The sequence below is a fragment of the Coccinella septempunctata genome, chromosome 5, assembly GCF_907165205.1.
Source record: "Coccinella septempunctata chromosome 5, icCocSept1.1, whole genome shotgun sequence".
Classification (NCBI taxonomy): Eukaryota; Metazoa; Arthropoda; class Insecta; order Coleoptera; family Coccinellidae; genus Coccinella; species Coccinella septempunctata.
In genome coordinates this window covers 30,243,552-30,259,781 of record NC_058193.1, presented here as the reverse complement: position 1 = coordinate 30,259,781, position 16,230 = coordinate 30,243,552, and the positions used below count along the sequence as shown (strand labels likewise).

Genomic DNA, 16,230 nt, shown 5'->3' with positions numbered 1-16,230 from the left:
AAGATCGGAATATCAAACAAGTAATATGTGGAAGAAAACTTCTTAATAAGTGCTCGTAGTGTCAATTGGAAATGCCCTGGCACCACTGTTAGGCAAGGTTCTCCCGGCACTCCCTATAGTCAATTCCAAACCTCATTCCACGAATATTATTGCCGAAGTGATGGCTCAATCAACGAAATCGTCGATCACAGATCCCACGCAGATATTATCTGCGTTAATCCATCGAAAATAATTATCCGACGTGTCAACCCTTCCCTTCCAACCCTTCTCCCTTTATGGGGTTGGCCAAATGTCGCCTTTCAAATGAGATCATCGAATTACGACTTCATTATTATCTGTCCCCTGCTGATTATCCGTTTTAAGCCCCCGTAGGCACAGACAGTAGGAGAGAGAGAGAGAGGGAAAACTGGCCTTAGGCGACCTGTCTACACTTTTGTCCCTGTTATGTAACAAGAACCTTCGGGCTACATTTCGTGATGTCAATACCATACGAAGAGCCACTGAATGTTTCCCTTTGATCGGAACTCGGCGTAATGAAATTTTTACCCCAAAACAGGCAGGTTTTGAATTATCAGCGATGCGGAACAAGCCAGTTATAAAAGGTGTATCAAATATGAACAAGTCTTTGAGGTATATGTCAGGGAAATTCCTCTAGAGCACTTTGGCAATCTTCTGTCGATGTTTTTCATGCCCATTTTGCATAATAATGGCGTTTTCAAGGTCAATGTGTGTCTATGCTTCAAATAGTTCAAATAACCCAGTCAATAGGGAAAAATATCGTTGATGTTTACCAATTAGCCACATCCTATAAGGACAGAGAGAAGGCTGCAGAATGAGCTAAAAGTCATCATAATGAGAAAAGACATTTCAATGGGTTTTCTGAAAAAAAAGGATGCTTGACAACAGGGAGCTTTCATAGGATACATTTTTATGATTCAGAACGGTTGCAGCCGTGAATTCGAAGGTTTCAAAGCCTCCTTTTGATAGTCCCGAAAGTTTCCAACTAGGTGGAGCTACGGTATAGTGATATTTCGGTTTCCGTCGAGGAGAAAGTTGTGTTGCTCTGAGGAGATCAAATGAGACCGAAACCGTGGTCAGAATCTACTCTTCCTCGACGGAATGGTCTTTCTCCCGATACTCCAGGTGTTTGGCTAGTTCGATTCAGATCGTAACATCGGTTGGTTTTTACAGCGAAAGATTCCACCGGTGCTGGATGCAGAATTATGCACCTGTGAGTTGTGACGTACGGGATTATCGAGTTGAGAGCCCCAGTAATTTCGATGTATGCGCGCAACCTAGAAACAGCGGCATATGGCAGATAGCAGGCGATATCGAAAAGAGAGTACAATATATATAATCGATCGGATCGGCTTTAGTGGTCCTGGTGCCAGACCGGTCTGTCCACTGGAGTGAAAACTGCATACGGCTGGCGATTTCTCGAATCCGCATATTTCAAAACGACCGAACGTATCCGCACTTTAAAACTTCTTCGAATGAGAAACTGGACATTCGTTCAATCAGTTTGGGCAGGTCAATGTTTCAATGTTTGAAAGAATACGAATGTTCGAACGCCAATGAAGGAACCTATGTGAACACAGATTAGGATACGTTTGATTCTGTGGCGGAGGCATTTCCAAATCCATTCGAACGCTTTCCAACGGTTCGATGGCGTTCTGGAAGAGATTGGAAGGTTTCCAGTCGTTTATACATAAGTATAATCATTTCCTGACGTCGAATGGTTTCAACTCGAACATGATGCTAATTGGCATATTCCATGGAGTTTAGGTTAGAGCTTTGGTCTGGACGAAATTAGACAGCCTTGGCCTATCTGACTAGGTACATCCATTATCTTGATGTCGCAGTGCAAAGCAGCCTCCTTAAAAATCTAGAATCTGATGTGGCGGATTCTTGATGAAAATTCAAATTAAGAAACCAAATTACACGATTTTCGCTAAAATGAGTTTCTGATGACCTCTGCACGAGTTTCGCTGTTACAAGAGCTTCTTCAGTACTTCGGTATTACTTCAGCAGTTTCTTCAGTAATCGAATCATATTTTGTATTTTGGCCGAACGACTGACTCTGTTTAAAAGATCCACAGAATTAAATATTTGCTACGTAGTCATTACTACAGACATACTGAATAGTTAATCTGGTCACTGCAGATGTGCAGTGTCATAGATTTAGCTTGTTATTCTGCAGGGAATTTTGTTTTTATTAAAGTGTTCTGTGTTTGTTAACTTTATTTATTCATTTACATGAAAAGTTTGAATAGGTTGAATTGAATATTTATCGCCAATGAAATTGCGGTAACTCATTTAATGTATTATACAGGGCTAATGTTTGGACTCGTACAAATATTTCAACAGTAGATTCTTGGAAACACTTTTTACCTATCCCATTTTTTCCGATTCGGCTCTGGTAAAAAGATATAGCCATTTTAAGTTTTAATAATGAGCTGTGCCAGCACTGGAAAAACAAAATTACCTTCAGAATAACTAGCTAAATCTGTGACACTACAAATCTGTGGATATTTTAAACAGTGTCGTATTCAGCCAAAGTTCCCAATTTTTATAATTTTCACAGATACTTTTTAATTTTTGAACATCAAATTACTCGAAAACTGAGCATTATACGAGAAAATATGAAGAATACTTTTATTTTGCAAAACGTTCAAATATTCATTAGATAGCATCCAACTTGGTTTCAAGAATTGGCTTCTTTGAATTTTTGGTATTTTTATGATACGTAATGGTCATAATAAGAAAACTGGAAGACGTGGATGATATCTTGTATTCGAGAAAGATTAATCAAATAAACAAAAAACTATATTCCGAAATTCATTTCATTCGATAGAACCGTTTGTGAGGTACAACTAAAAATAACATTTTTTTATGGTTTTTCAACAGCCTGTATCTTTTAAACCGAGCCGATTCGGAAAAAATGGTAAAGGAAAAAAGTGCTTCTTTCAACCTCAAGAATCTACTATTAAAATATTCGTACGAGTCAAAGATTATATTTTTATATACGCCGAATGGGAAAAAATTATGAAGGAATTAAGTTTCCTTTGATGTACTGCTGAGATATATTAATAAGCGGAAGACTCATCCTGTATAATCTAGCACAGTGATTAAATTGAAAAAGTTTGTGCCTCTCAGGGTGTACCTTCAATCGAATTACCCGTAAACGGCATGCGACCTCAAAAACAGCCGCGGTTCCTAATCTACCTGATGTTATTTTTCTATTTCCGCATCCCACAAGCTCGCGTACGTGATTCCAGACAGAATCACATTATGTACGTATCGTAAAACGAATTTTTCAACGAGTTCGAATCCATCAGCCTTTCCGCGGGCTCTCTAACGAGCCTTCGCGTCCATTGAGCCCGTTCTGGTTGCACGCCTCATTTCCCCCGCAACCTCATGAATAATCCAATCCACTCTACATATTCATTATAATCCGTAATTTCGTTTTGCGGTCCGCTCCTGCGACCGTTCCCGGAGCCTTCGAGTACACAGGAAATCGATCCGGTGGTGCATTTTGTTCCCGGATTCCTATTACTTACACACGTCGATCTTGAATTCGGACAAGTGCATAAGCACTTCTGGCACACGGCGGGTATATCGTTGCTTTGAGGTACGTTCTTTTCGTTTAAGCCGTTTTTTATCGATTTCGATCGCGCCGAGTTGCATTCGGCGGATGCTGGAGAGCATAAAGCGGTATCGCGAGACTCTTGAAAACGAGTCGGAAAGAATGAGATATGCAGATGGAAGAAATTGCGAGATCGCTGGGAGTGATATATGGAAGCGCCAAAGATTATAGGGTTAATATTGAGTGCCTAACTCTACAGGCTGAGTCATTGACTCGTACAAATATTTAAACAGTAGATTCTTGAGGTCGAAAGAAACACTTTTTTCCTTTACCATTTTTTCCGATTCGGCTCGGTTTAAAAGATACAGGCTGTTGAAAAACCATAAAAAATTGTTATTTTTAGTTCTATCTCACAAACGGTTTTATCGAATGAACTGAATTTCGAAATATAGTTTTTCATTCATTTGATGAATCTTTTTCGAACACAAGATATCAGCCACGTCTTCCAGTTTTCTCATTATGATCATTACGTACCATAAAAATACCAAAAATTCAAAGAACCTAACTTTTGAAACTAAGTTGGACGCTATCTAATGAATATTTGAACTATTTTGTAAAATAAAAGTATTCTTCATATTTTCTCGTATAATGCGCCGTTTTAGAGTAATTTGATGTTCAAAAATTAAAAAGTATCTGTGAAATTTGAAATATTGAGTACTTTAGCTGAATACAACTCTGCATAAAAGATCCACAGATGTGTAGTGTCACAGATTTACCTTGTTATTCTGAAGGTAATTTTGATTTTCCAGGGGTGGCACAGCTCATCCTGAAAATTTAAAATGACTGTATCTTTTTATCAGGGCCGAATCGGAGAAAATGGTATAGGAGAAAAATGTTTCTTTCAACCTCAAGATTCTACTGTTAACATATTCGTACGAGTCACAGACTCACCCTATATAATCTATGGGAAGCACACTGTTCATGTACAGTGATACATAGATACATAGAATGGAAAATAAACATTCTAAAGACTGAGAGAGTTGCGTAGTGTCGCCAATCACAATTGAGACAGTCGACTCGGACATCATTTTCACATCAATTTTCAGTACGAATAGATAGGAAGCCTTAGTGTCGCGCTAGACAGAGAAACATCGAATGTGTGTACTACAAAACATTCATTTGTAGCACTGAATGTCCATTACATGTATCTATGGTCTAATGTTATAAATATCCTTTCAAACATAGTAATTTTTAGGACTGTAACGTGCAGTTTAATAGTATCAATGGAATTTTGCAAATACATATGTCTAGATTCTAGATTTTAAATGGGGTTGCGTCGCACAGCGACCTTAAGATCTATTGTGTCCCCATCAGAGCTGTTTTCGCCACTATATCACTCCAGTATCTGGGATAGCTTCAAAGAAGTTAGCTTCTCGCTCTTTCAAGTCACTCGTCCATCAGGTGATTTCATTCTCCTCCCTAGACAATCTGCACTCGTCTGGACCCTTTCCATTAGGTATTTCCTGGAGCGAAAATGCCCAGTAAGGAGGTGCAGCATGTTCTTGCTAAAATCCAGATATGTAGTTCTCAGATCTCGCAGTGTTAAAGTTCCCATGAAACATTTTGGAGTGTTCCAGTCTCGGAAGATTACAAATGATTTCACTCCATCAACACGCCACTGACGTAAAGCCACTACTCGATGGTGCGATAGCCTTGGAAGCGGAGCTGAATGAACCGTCGACCATCGAAAAAAAAAATCAATCAGAGAGACGGTCGTTCGCGAAACCAGGCTTCTGTCACTTCTGTGTGGTTTCGATGTAAAAACCGATGCATTTTCTGCATGACCAGTCACCCCTCTCTCATTATCCATTACTTCTGGCGGGCCTTGGACTGCCGCGGCTTAGGAATCCTGACATTTTAATTCGAATGAAACGAAAGGCTAGATTTCTATTACACAGCTATTTTCGGCGTGCAAATCGAACGACTATTACGTCGCATGTCTGTGCGCGCGAGGTAATCGAAGAAACGGGCAAATGATACGGTACATGATTCATAAGTTGGCGACACTGATGTCATCAAACTTTCCAAATTCTATGAGCTCTTAGGGATGCCCAAAGAGTTGTATCGACGAAGTAACGCGGAAGTGCATAGAACTCAATGATTGTTTTCGTTGCCGCGTAGACTGTCTCCCTCAATTTCACACCAATAAAAGCTCCCGCTTCCGAAACGCTTAACCCTCGCGGATCTCGAGGCTTCTTTAACGAAACGGAAAACCCTCCTGGCAACACAAAAGGAGCGAGTTCCAGACTCCGCGTCAATAATTAATGTATTTTCGTGTATAAACACTCATTATTTCGCGCCTCGCTCGTATTATATTGTAATACTCGAACTCCACTTAAATGGCACTACAAAACCCATTTTGGCATTCAGTCCTTTTTCATTCCCCCATTCGATTGATACGTATCCCGACTGCCCCACGCGACCCAAGTGACTGGGGGAGGGTGGCACCCCTTGTTTTTTCAACCTGATTTACTGTTCATCTGAGAAATTTACACTGCCATCAACTATATTGCCTTGTAGCACTGAAATCGATTATTTCTATGAGACTGTAGACATTCTGATTTTGCGCATTCTGAAACAAAATTTATCGCCACTAAAATTCAGAAAAGGCAAATTATTTCTGCTAACCACCTATAATACTAAATAATAAAATTACCATAAAAAATAATGGAGATTTGAAAATATAATTGCAATGGACGAGTTCAGCAACGTTTGCCAACCTTGTAAATAATGGAAAAAGCTCTTTCAATGGAAATGTACTTTTTCAAAATTATATTTGTGCCTTTCGCTTGCTTTCATCATTTTGCAATCCTTGGAATGTCTTCGACTCTCAAATCCAAGTGATAAGAAAGAAAATTTATATTGTATTTGGTAAGTTTGAACAATATTGATACGCTTTTTTCGTTTTTCGTGCATTATATTTATGGTTTCATCCATAGACAAGGATTTATTTATTATTAAACTATGGTTTCATCACAGAACACATTTTTAGTTTAGGGGTTCTGTGATTAAACCATAATGCATAAATTATTAGTCTATGGATGAAACCATAAATTTTAGTATCCAAAGGCGCAGTCATAGATTATGCCAAAGAAATCGGTCTGCCTCTGTGTTTTCCATAGTCCAATCGCACTGACATTGACGGTCCCTTATCAGGCTTGCCACCAGTCTAATTCTACAACTCCCTTTGACAGAAGAAATGGTCGGCCATAGAGAACCAACTCCACGACCAGTACGGGAAAAAACCATTATATTATAAATTTGACATCCATTACTTCCCAGAAACGGCCAATAAATTCAATATTTCTCGTCGGGAGGAACAAATGACACGACCGGGGATCCAATTCGAATAAATAGTGAATCTTGGTAGGGGAGTTCCCCTATTCGACGAAATGCACCGCACAATATGCACCCTCCGTCTTGCGGCCGCATTCTGCCGGAAAATAAAGGTTTCAACTTATTTCGCCGCTGTGATGCGATAGCTCCGATCGATTTGACTTATCGCAATGTTGGTATTCACGACGTGGTGCGATCGTAATTGAGGCTGCAATCAGCGTCTCGAATCTCCCTTGTTTTCTAATGAGAGCCGATGGGATTTCAACTCTTGGGAACAACTAATTACGGCAAACAGAAGAATTTCTATTGGTAATCGACAGCAAAAAATCGAAGGCATAACGATTAGAGACTCGAATAATTCTATAGACATCCTTCTGTGTTTATAGGGCATCTCTGTCTATGACAGAATCTTTTTATGTCTATGAACAACTCCCAAGTGACCGAATTCTATACCCTGAATACATCATAGACATAGGGACTTAGAGTTTCTATGTCTATGTTCGAATGAGAGTATTGTGTCGAAGATTTGAATTCTGTGGAATCCCGGTGAAGGTCTGCGTTCGGAAACGGTCACCGAGTACGGAGTAAATGAACCGGAGTTTTCGAATTTCTCGATTTTGCATACTTTCCTTGCTCTGATAAGATGCATTCCGTTCGATCCGGTAACACGTAACCGAAACAGTTATTTTAACATACTACGAAGGGGGAAATGAGAAATGAATGATTTACCATCATTACCATTATACCATGAAGCGCGCCATGAGCCGCATCAATTATATCGTGAAAATAAAGAGGCGACTATCGAACTCCCATTTGTTCCATTATGAGCGAATACTTGTTAAAACATTTATTTACTAGAGCAAGACCAAGATTAGAAGGCGTCGTTTTTTCAACAAGAAAGGGGAAGAACGACATCTTCAGAGTTGATCCAGATAAGGAAGGCTCAAAAAATCCCTAATCAGCTATTTTATTGGAATCTATGGTTTGAACCATAAAAGCCATTTTTGCATGAACCATCAAAACTATTCGTTTTCTTCTTTTTCCAGTTTTGAGTTAGTTGACAAATTTATGACACCGTGATACTGCCCTAGCTGTCCGCGTCGAAGATAGGAAAGGAACAGAGCAATGAACTAGTACGGGCCTTAATTAATTTCATTGTAATGCAGAATGAAATTTACATTTCACGCTCAGTTTCTCACAACGGGTAATTTCACGGCAGATATTGCCGACAGAAGGTTGGTGCATAATAAACAATGCAAACTGTTCATTCGTTATGACACTGCAGACCGCACAGCGACATAACCGAAAACGGCAATTCCACCTAGGTTTCTTCGAAGAAAGGAGAAATTTTTTTATCTTTCGACAAACTCTCCTAACCGGGGGAAAATTTGGAGATCAAAGAAGATATCATCGAAAAAAGCGGTGTGCTCAGTGAAATGAGAGATTTAATTAGGGAATGGCTAGGCTGAGGGAAATTTATCGTTTAATTATGATACTATTATATGGGAGTGGTCTAGGAGCTTCATAATTTTTAGTAATGACACAGTCTGATGATTTAAATCGCGTCCTAGATCTAATTTAAGAAACGCATCACCGAATCGAAAATACTCTATGCAAATATAAACCACAGATTTCTCGGGAAATAGCATGAATCATAGAAGTATTCTGGGGTTGTGAATAGGGATAAGGGAGGTCGTCAAATTTACTCGTAGGCATAGAAGGAGGAGGAGATTCTATGACTTTTTTCAGAAACAGCTACAATGGAAAAGACTTGATAAACCGCTGAATTATTTGCTTGGAAAAATGTTCGATCTCCAACTCACCTCTTCAGCTAAAGTCGGCTAGGCTCTCCAGAGGAAGGTCCTCTTGGCACAGAATCACAGATCGCGTAAATGAACACAGAGATAATCAAGTCGAATGCGGTGGAACTCGCGACCGAATCACTGAATATGATACGGGGCACTGTCTGGTGTTCCGTGGTTTGGCTCTGCGTTTGCGAGAGTGGTGAGAGTGTATGCCAATCGCTTGGAGCGGCCGGCTCACGGCACGATGATGATGAGTCATCGGGAGTCGCGCCCCCGATCCCCCCCGGGGCCGGCGTTGCTGACCGTATGTCATCCGGCGGCTGGAGGGCCCGGGAGAAGCCTCCAGTTTGTCCTAGTCGCGGGTGGGTTAGCGTTATAGTTATTTCTGTATATTCGTGTAAACAAAAATCCTTTGTACGTCGTTTCGGAATTCGGGAATCCAATATTTTTTGCTTTCTCATTGAGTGGGAACTCAACACAGAAATAATGCGGGTACACTTCCACAGGGTCTCCATAAATGATTGTAAACTCGCAGTGGGTAACAATTTTGTGATTCTATGATATTTTTGTTCAAAACGCCTACGTAAGGATGAAAATCCATATTCAAACTTTATTAAATATAATATCTATTTAGGGGTGCAAACGATTCATAGATATTTTATACTCCCCATAGAAAACTCGCATAGAACATGCATAAAACAACGTACTTCACTTCGATTTCTATGATTTCTGCGAACTTTCAGCACGAATCTCGAAGATCTATAACACCACAGAAACTCTAAAGCATCTCCCGAACCTGCCAACATAACAAAATAATACGCGAGATAGTAGCGAAATGTCCGAAATTTAATTAGATCCCTACGGACGCAAAGATAACGAAATTCGGGCGTCGGGACGGAGGTCAAGGCGACAAGTGACAGCCATTCATTCCTCTCCGCAGAAAATGATTAAAGTTGCAGGGTCACAGGCTCGGCCGCAACGGGATAACGGTAAAGGTGTTCTCATGAATCGTTTGGACTTTTTTTTACCGACCCCTACGAAATCGTTCGTGTTGGTATAAAGTATGATGACTGCGGGTTATTCGCTGAACTGGTCGGTGTTTGGTCTATTCAGTTGGTAATTGGCTGTGTTGAATGTTAGCCAGATAGTCTAGAGGAAAAGGATGACGATAATGCTGCAATTTGTACGAAAAACGAGCGGATTTTTTTGTTTGTGACAAGCGAAATTTGTTTCCGCGAATTTAATCAAGGTTGAGAATATGTATTTAGATATGTAGTTAGTACTAGATGAGTACAAGGCTTTGTTTACACAATGTTACAAAATCGATTAACTTTTTCAAGTGGTTCGTTCCCCACAATTGATCTGACTAAGGATGGCCAAAATACATCGATGTTATTCGAAAACAAATCTGTGGTCTATGTCCCCCGATCTGGAATCAATTTTGAACGCATCAACGACAAACAGCAACGATCATATAGTATGGTAGTCTATAATCGTTGCACAAAAAGAAATACACACATCGAAACGAATGATCCAAATCAAAAGGATTGTACAATCTTCATTCTGGCGCACCGTTTCAACAAATCGTTTTTCAAGATAAAACGGTTCAGTATCGCAATCTGCATTGCAAAAACGCCGGTGACTGTTTTAATCATTAGAAGTGAGTTAATCGAATCACAGAAATGCGCCAGTTAATCAGCGGACGTAATGGATTCTATAGCAGCGGAATCTCCTGAGGACAGAAAAACCATGGCATGCCGTTTCATTTCTTCGATTCATAACGAGAATCAGCTTCTTCTTATCTTATTAATTCGATACGAATTTTTGTATGATCGCATCTTGTGCATTTGTCTTTATCCGATTGAGTTCGAAATTATCCCGTAATAAACATCACCGACTCATGAACTTTAATGAAATCAGATTAAACTGATAATAATCTGTAAATACGAATTCGGTGGTAAAGCACAGAAATAACTCCGTGACATTTCTCGTCACAGATAAGGAGATCATAGATAAGTTGGCCGTGTTCCGGGTCGGAGAACCGCAATGAACTTAGTTCGTTCATTGTAGAATTTGTTGATCGACGTCTAAAGGATCATACGATCGAGACAATGTTATAACCATCACGAATGACCTCATACTTGGCGTCAATTAAGTCTGCCGTCCGATGTTCCTTATTAAGTTTCCTTTTCGCAGGATGCGAGAAAGCTCGAATCCATTGATTAATTCACGTCAGCTTCTCCGTACGTGTCACGTGATGATGGCCCCCCGAGAATTACGGTGTCTTCGATTTTAAGGCGTGTACGAATACGAATAAGGGCCCAAATATGAACGCAAATGAGAAGCTACAGAGGTTTATCGAAGGGACAGAGAGGCACTGTTTAAGCAGGATCACATGCGGTGGCATTTCCACACCCTGTAACTAACGATGGAGAGCAAAGCCCTCTTCTAAAACACAATGAAGGAGATTACAGGGTTTTTTAAGGACTGCGCCTCGTTTTTTTTCGACCCTGGTTAATTATTCCACTTGTGACACACTTTCAACTTGTTCCATGACACCGCACGAAGAGCTTCGGGTTGACATCATGAGATAAAAAGGGCGATGACGTATATTGTCCGATTTGATAAAGCAGTAGTGTACTAGATGTTTTCGCGATAATTTCGAGTCGGATAAATTTACCCTGCACGAATACCCAGCAGGGCAAACGTCTCCTGTGCCTGTTGCCATGCCGTAGAGACCTCTCGTCGATTAGCTTTGCGAAATCATCAAACGTCGTGACGCCGCAACGTAAAAATCGCTGTAGGAAGCGTTCATTAGGAACGCCGTTCACCGTGAAAATTTTTCTCCACTCAGACCGCGGACGCGTTCCGTTATTTCTTCAATTACATGATTCACATAGCACGAGATCGTCAAGGCCACTCCGAACTGTTACGTTTAGGCATCACCTCATGGAGGAAAGAAAAAGAAAGAAGTATTTTTTAGGAAAACGCTCCACGCAGGTTGGGCCTAAATGCAGAGAGTACTGTGGATCAATGGAGTGTAGAAAGAGGAGGTTTATCGGTACGGCACTTGGAGATCTGCAGGGCAAAGCTCTCCAATTTGTCATGAGGGCCATACTTTGGATGTGTATAATGCGAAAACATACTCCTTTCCACAAGGAATGTATGTACAGCCATACTGAAAATTTGATTAAAGTGCTCCAAAAAATAAGTTTCATCTCGAATATACACTCTTCAGGCAGTGTATATATTCCACCTACCGTAGATTCGGGTGGCTTGGGACGATTGTTGAATTCAACTTGTCATATTTTCAAATCAGTGACCTATTTTTATCTGCAAAAGAGGTTCCAATATGCTTAATGACTCATACTATTGATTAGGATATGCTTCAGTATTCGGATATAAATTTTGAAAAAAATAAAATATACTTGTCCCAAGTCACCCACCGATTTGGGAGGCTTGGGACACAAGTTAAAATCTATTGATTTCTCAACTCTCAAATCAAATAGGTGACTTGGGACGGTGTATAGTTTTAATAAATTAGAATTTGTGATTATATAGTTGAAATTCAGTAAGGAAATTAAATGATACACCCCTATTACAGCGAAAGTAAATATATTGCAACATAAATGTGAAAAAACTAAACAAAACAAGGGAACTTTGATATCTTTCATTCTTTGGTAATTTCTTTGTGGAAATAACGTAAATAATAATATCCTGCGAAAAATCGGCATATTTTCTGCTGCTAATGCGCCGCTTGTATCTATTCGGCATTCTCCCTAGTTACCCTATGAAACAACAAAATAAATGAATGAGATCCGTGTTGCCGTTTGATTTGTAAACAACCTTGCTTCATGACATATCTAATATCCCAATATCCCATAAAAAAATTACACATGCACAAAGTGATACGAATTTACAGGACACTACAAAGTATAAGGGCCATAAAAAAACGCTCTTTTACTCTCCTGAATTCGTTAATTTTTCCTGTCAATTCAAACGCTCTGGTCATGGCAAACTCAACAGGAATTAATTGTTAAACTAACCGAAAAGACGCTACAGGATCTTATAATTTTGTCCTTTCACTCATATATGGTAAGAAATCTGCAAGGGGGTAATTGTCCCAAGTTACAGAACTGTCCCAAGTCACCCGAATCTACCGGTAAGGATGTTAACCAACTAAAAATATGAAACTACCGAAGAACCCAATATCTACAGCTATGAATCAAAGTCGGCTAGGTCCATCTACCTCTACAGCAGCGTTATCAAATTGTGTTCTTTCTCCGCGATGTGGTGTTTCCGCAACGACTTTTATTATTGTTAAATGATCATAGCAGTTTTTAACAGGATGCAGCTCTCAACGGCTCATAAAAAAAAAACTAAAAGAAACGCCTCGCAAGAATTCATACTGCGAATCCGCACCTATACTTTCTTCATCCGGCTAGAGAGATGGACGCTGACGAAAAAGTTCATTGTTTAGCCTGCCATTCGGCGATAGGTAAGAGGATCAGATAAGGTCTCTTTGTTGTACGGAAATATGAAGTGAAATTTAGTTCGACGCAATATTTCACACAAAGAAAGAGAGTTGTCTGTTGGATAATATTGTGATTGCAAGAGATATGGGAAATGATTTCGATCATAATGCGGTACTGAGTTTAACTCGGTTCAGTTCCTGAAAACTGCTGCAATAATTTTTCACATTTGGTTTTCTATTCGTTTCGGATCTTTAAATTGATAGTTTATCCGATACAGTAGCGCTGCTGCAGGTAGGTATATACCTGCTTAATTCTTTCATATAAATTGAATTATTTTCATTAAATTCTCTGAAGAAGACTGGCAGTTTAAATCTCAGTATTCGATATATTCAATTAAACAGGGGATAAATCAAGTATAAACTCTCGTTTCAAAGGCTTCATATAAATCACAATCAATATATCCATTATGTTCTATAACATGACGCAGAGGTGGACTCGGCTCTTCCGTAGAATATATAGTCCTTCTTACGCAGAACCGTTGGTAATTGAACAAAAACGAAATATTCAATTACTTAAGGACTGGATGTAGTACTCAGAAATGCTTCATCAATTTTAACAGGCAACAATAAACTAATTTTCACCGAAGGTTAGACTGTGTTTGCAGAGGGGGCAGAATCTGAAAACTACAAACCCTAAGGAACACCTTCTACCCTCACCACAGCCCGAGCAATCGGCTCTGAGGTACCCTGTACGACTTTAAAATCGTAATGTCACTTATCCCCACAATTCATCAGCGCTCAATATTTGAATACTCACCTGGGCTGAAATATAGAGCCTCATAAACAACTTTGGCAGTTTTGATCTTTGTTAAATGATCCCATAAACCATCTGAAGCAAGGATGAGGAAATCTTCCTCCCCTCCCAAAGGGATCTTTACTATATCAGGTGTGGCACTCACGTAGGGTTTGTAATCTGCATCACCTACGATGAAAAAAGTGTTCCAGGATGGTTTCAACACTTTAATATTCATCAGTTTAAAACAACTTACCTATTGCTCTTGAAACACTAAGTTTGCCGTTTACCCTCCAAACGCCCCAATGCAGGATCGTACCGCCTTCGTCGACAATTCTTTGACGTTCATCCTGCGGACAAAAATACATTAGAATAATTCTCAAAGTAAACAGAATATTTTCAATCACCTGTCTATCCGGCCTATGGGGTTCTACACAGGACCGTACCTTACCCCCGCTCACTAGAGCAGCCTGGGAATCTCCCACCCAAGCCACGTACAAAGTTTTCTCCTTAGGTAACAAGAGGGCGCAAACGGCTGTCGTTCCAGAATCGATTTTCTGAAACAAAAGTTCTATTGGTACACTGATGAAGATAAACGCACCAGGCGGAAACAAAACCAAAACTTTTCTCATGTGTTTGAAAAAAAAACGCCACTAACCTCAGTTTCACATTTCTTGATGAACATGCAGTCGGTTTTGGAGAAGGCGTCTCGTATTGCTTGTTCGGGATTTGAGGTAAAATTTGTACTTTCAGCGAGGTATTGATGTAAATGGTTAGCACTGTAGGCTGCTGCATGTTCGCCGCCATGACCGTCGAACACTGCGTAATAATGGGACGGTGTAGTATCCTAAAAAAAATTCATTAGCACATCTAAGGTCAGTTCTACGTGTATTGCAAAAAACCCAAGTTTTGTGAGGAAATTTTTGGACCCTAACCAGTAGTTGTTGGACAAGCATACCACATAGAAAAGACAGTTGGAAAATCTTTAAGAATCAAGAAAGCTACTTGTAGATTGTATTAAGTTTGGCCCAAAAGTTTTCCTACCCCACCTTGGTTTTATATGTCAAGCCAACCTGTTTGGTAAATATTGTATTCAAATCATGGACAACTATCAATCGATCCTCCATTTTTCTCCTCATATTCTTCAAAGCCGACGTACTAACTACACTATAAACGTCTTCAGGTGCGGGCAAGGGATATGACACAGCCATGTTTTGTCTGTTTTGTACATTCAGGCTCGACTTATAATTAAGGCAGACCTCATTTATCACCTCTATCACTGTATGCATCAATTTCAAAGGCCCATAAGCTGAAAAATTATAATTGTATACAGTTACATTCAGTTACCAGAAGTCCTTCCTTACCATTTTCGGATGGATTGAATCCACATTGGACAGGTTGCTTCTTGCAACGTTTTCTTGTTTCTTCTATCACTATTCTTGAAAGGAAAGAAATGAGGTGCCGAGGGCATTTTCTGAAAACAGAAGGATATTCGTATAACAAAATACCATTATTGAAATATTGCAAGAACAATTAACGGCGCACAGACAAATTTATAAATTCTTGAAAACGTGTTCCTCCGGACGGAATTTGAACCCACGATCTCAAAATTGCCAGTCGAGCGCTCTGCTATCTAAACTAGAGAATGTGACAAACTCTACCCTGTACTTCGAACAATCGCTTTCGCCAGAATTCAAAGTTCGTAGAGTAACCTTACGACCCTTGTGGACATCAGTGGTCCCAAGGTTATATGTGAGAGGAAGCTCTTCTTTATTTTTCATCATTATAAACAACCTTTGTTAAGTATCTCTTTTTAGATCTTTTGAAAACTTGATCTAACGCTATGTGTATTTCAGTGGTAACTGCTATACAAATCAGAGAAATAATTGAGGCTGATAAGTCTGCCCTGAAAGAGTCCCACCTTAGTAAAACTCTCTAATTTTCATAGAAATCATTCAAGAATGGAACAATATTTGATCCGCCATTGGAGAGACGCCTACCAATGGACCTTGAATTGTCTCTGTGGCGGCGTCTTTAAACAATATTGAGTTTAATTTAGAACAGAAGGCTGTCACCTGATGTGATATCATGTGCGAAATCCTTCAAAGCGATATGATGAGTTAAAGTGCAGTGGTACTATCAGTGTGGCTTTACACAGTTGATAACCCATTAAAAT

The 16,230-nt window shown here is 39.7% G+C and overlaps 1 protein-coding gene across 2 annotated transcripts in view; it reads right to left on the bottom strand.

Annotated features, from left to right (window-relative positions):
• LOC123313693 overlaps positions 1-16,230 on the bottom strand; it is a 54,710-nt gene that overhangs the window by 32,327 nt on the left and 6,153 nt on the right. For both annotated transcript variants that reach the window (XM_044898671.1, XM_044898672.1), the window contains exons 2-7: positions 15,419-15,528; positions 15,128-15,363; positions 14,713-14,901; positions 14,462-14,611; positions 14,311-14,404; positions 14,079-14,243 (exon numbers count right to left, since the gene is read on the bottom strand). In XM_044898671.1, the coding sequence (XP_044754606.1) occupies positions 14,079-14,243; positions 14,311-14,404; positions 14,462-14,611; positions 14,713-14,901; positions 15,128-15,363; positions 15,419-15,528 (944 nt within the window). The remainder of the gene's footprint in view (positions 1-14,078; positions 14,244-14,310; positions 14,405-14,461; positions 14,612-14,712; positions 14,902-15,127; positions 15,364-15,418; positions 15,529-16,230) is intronic.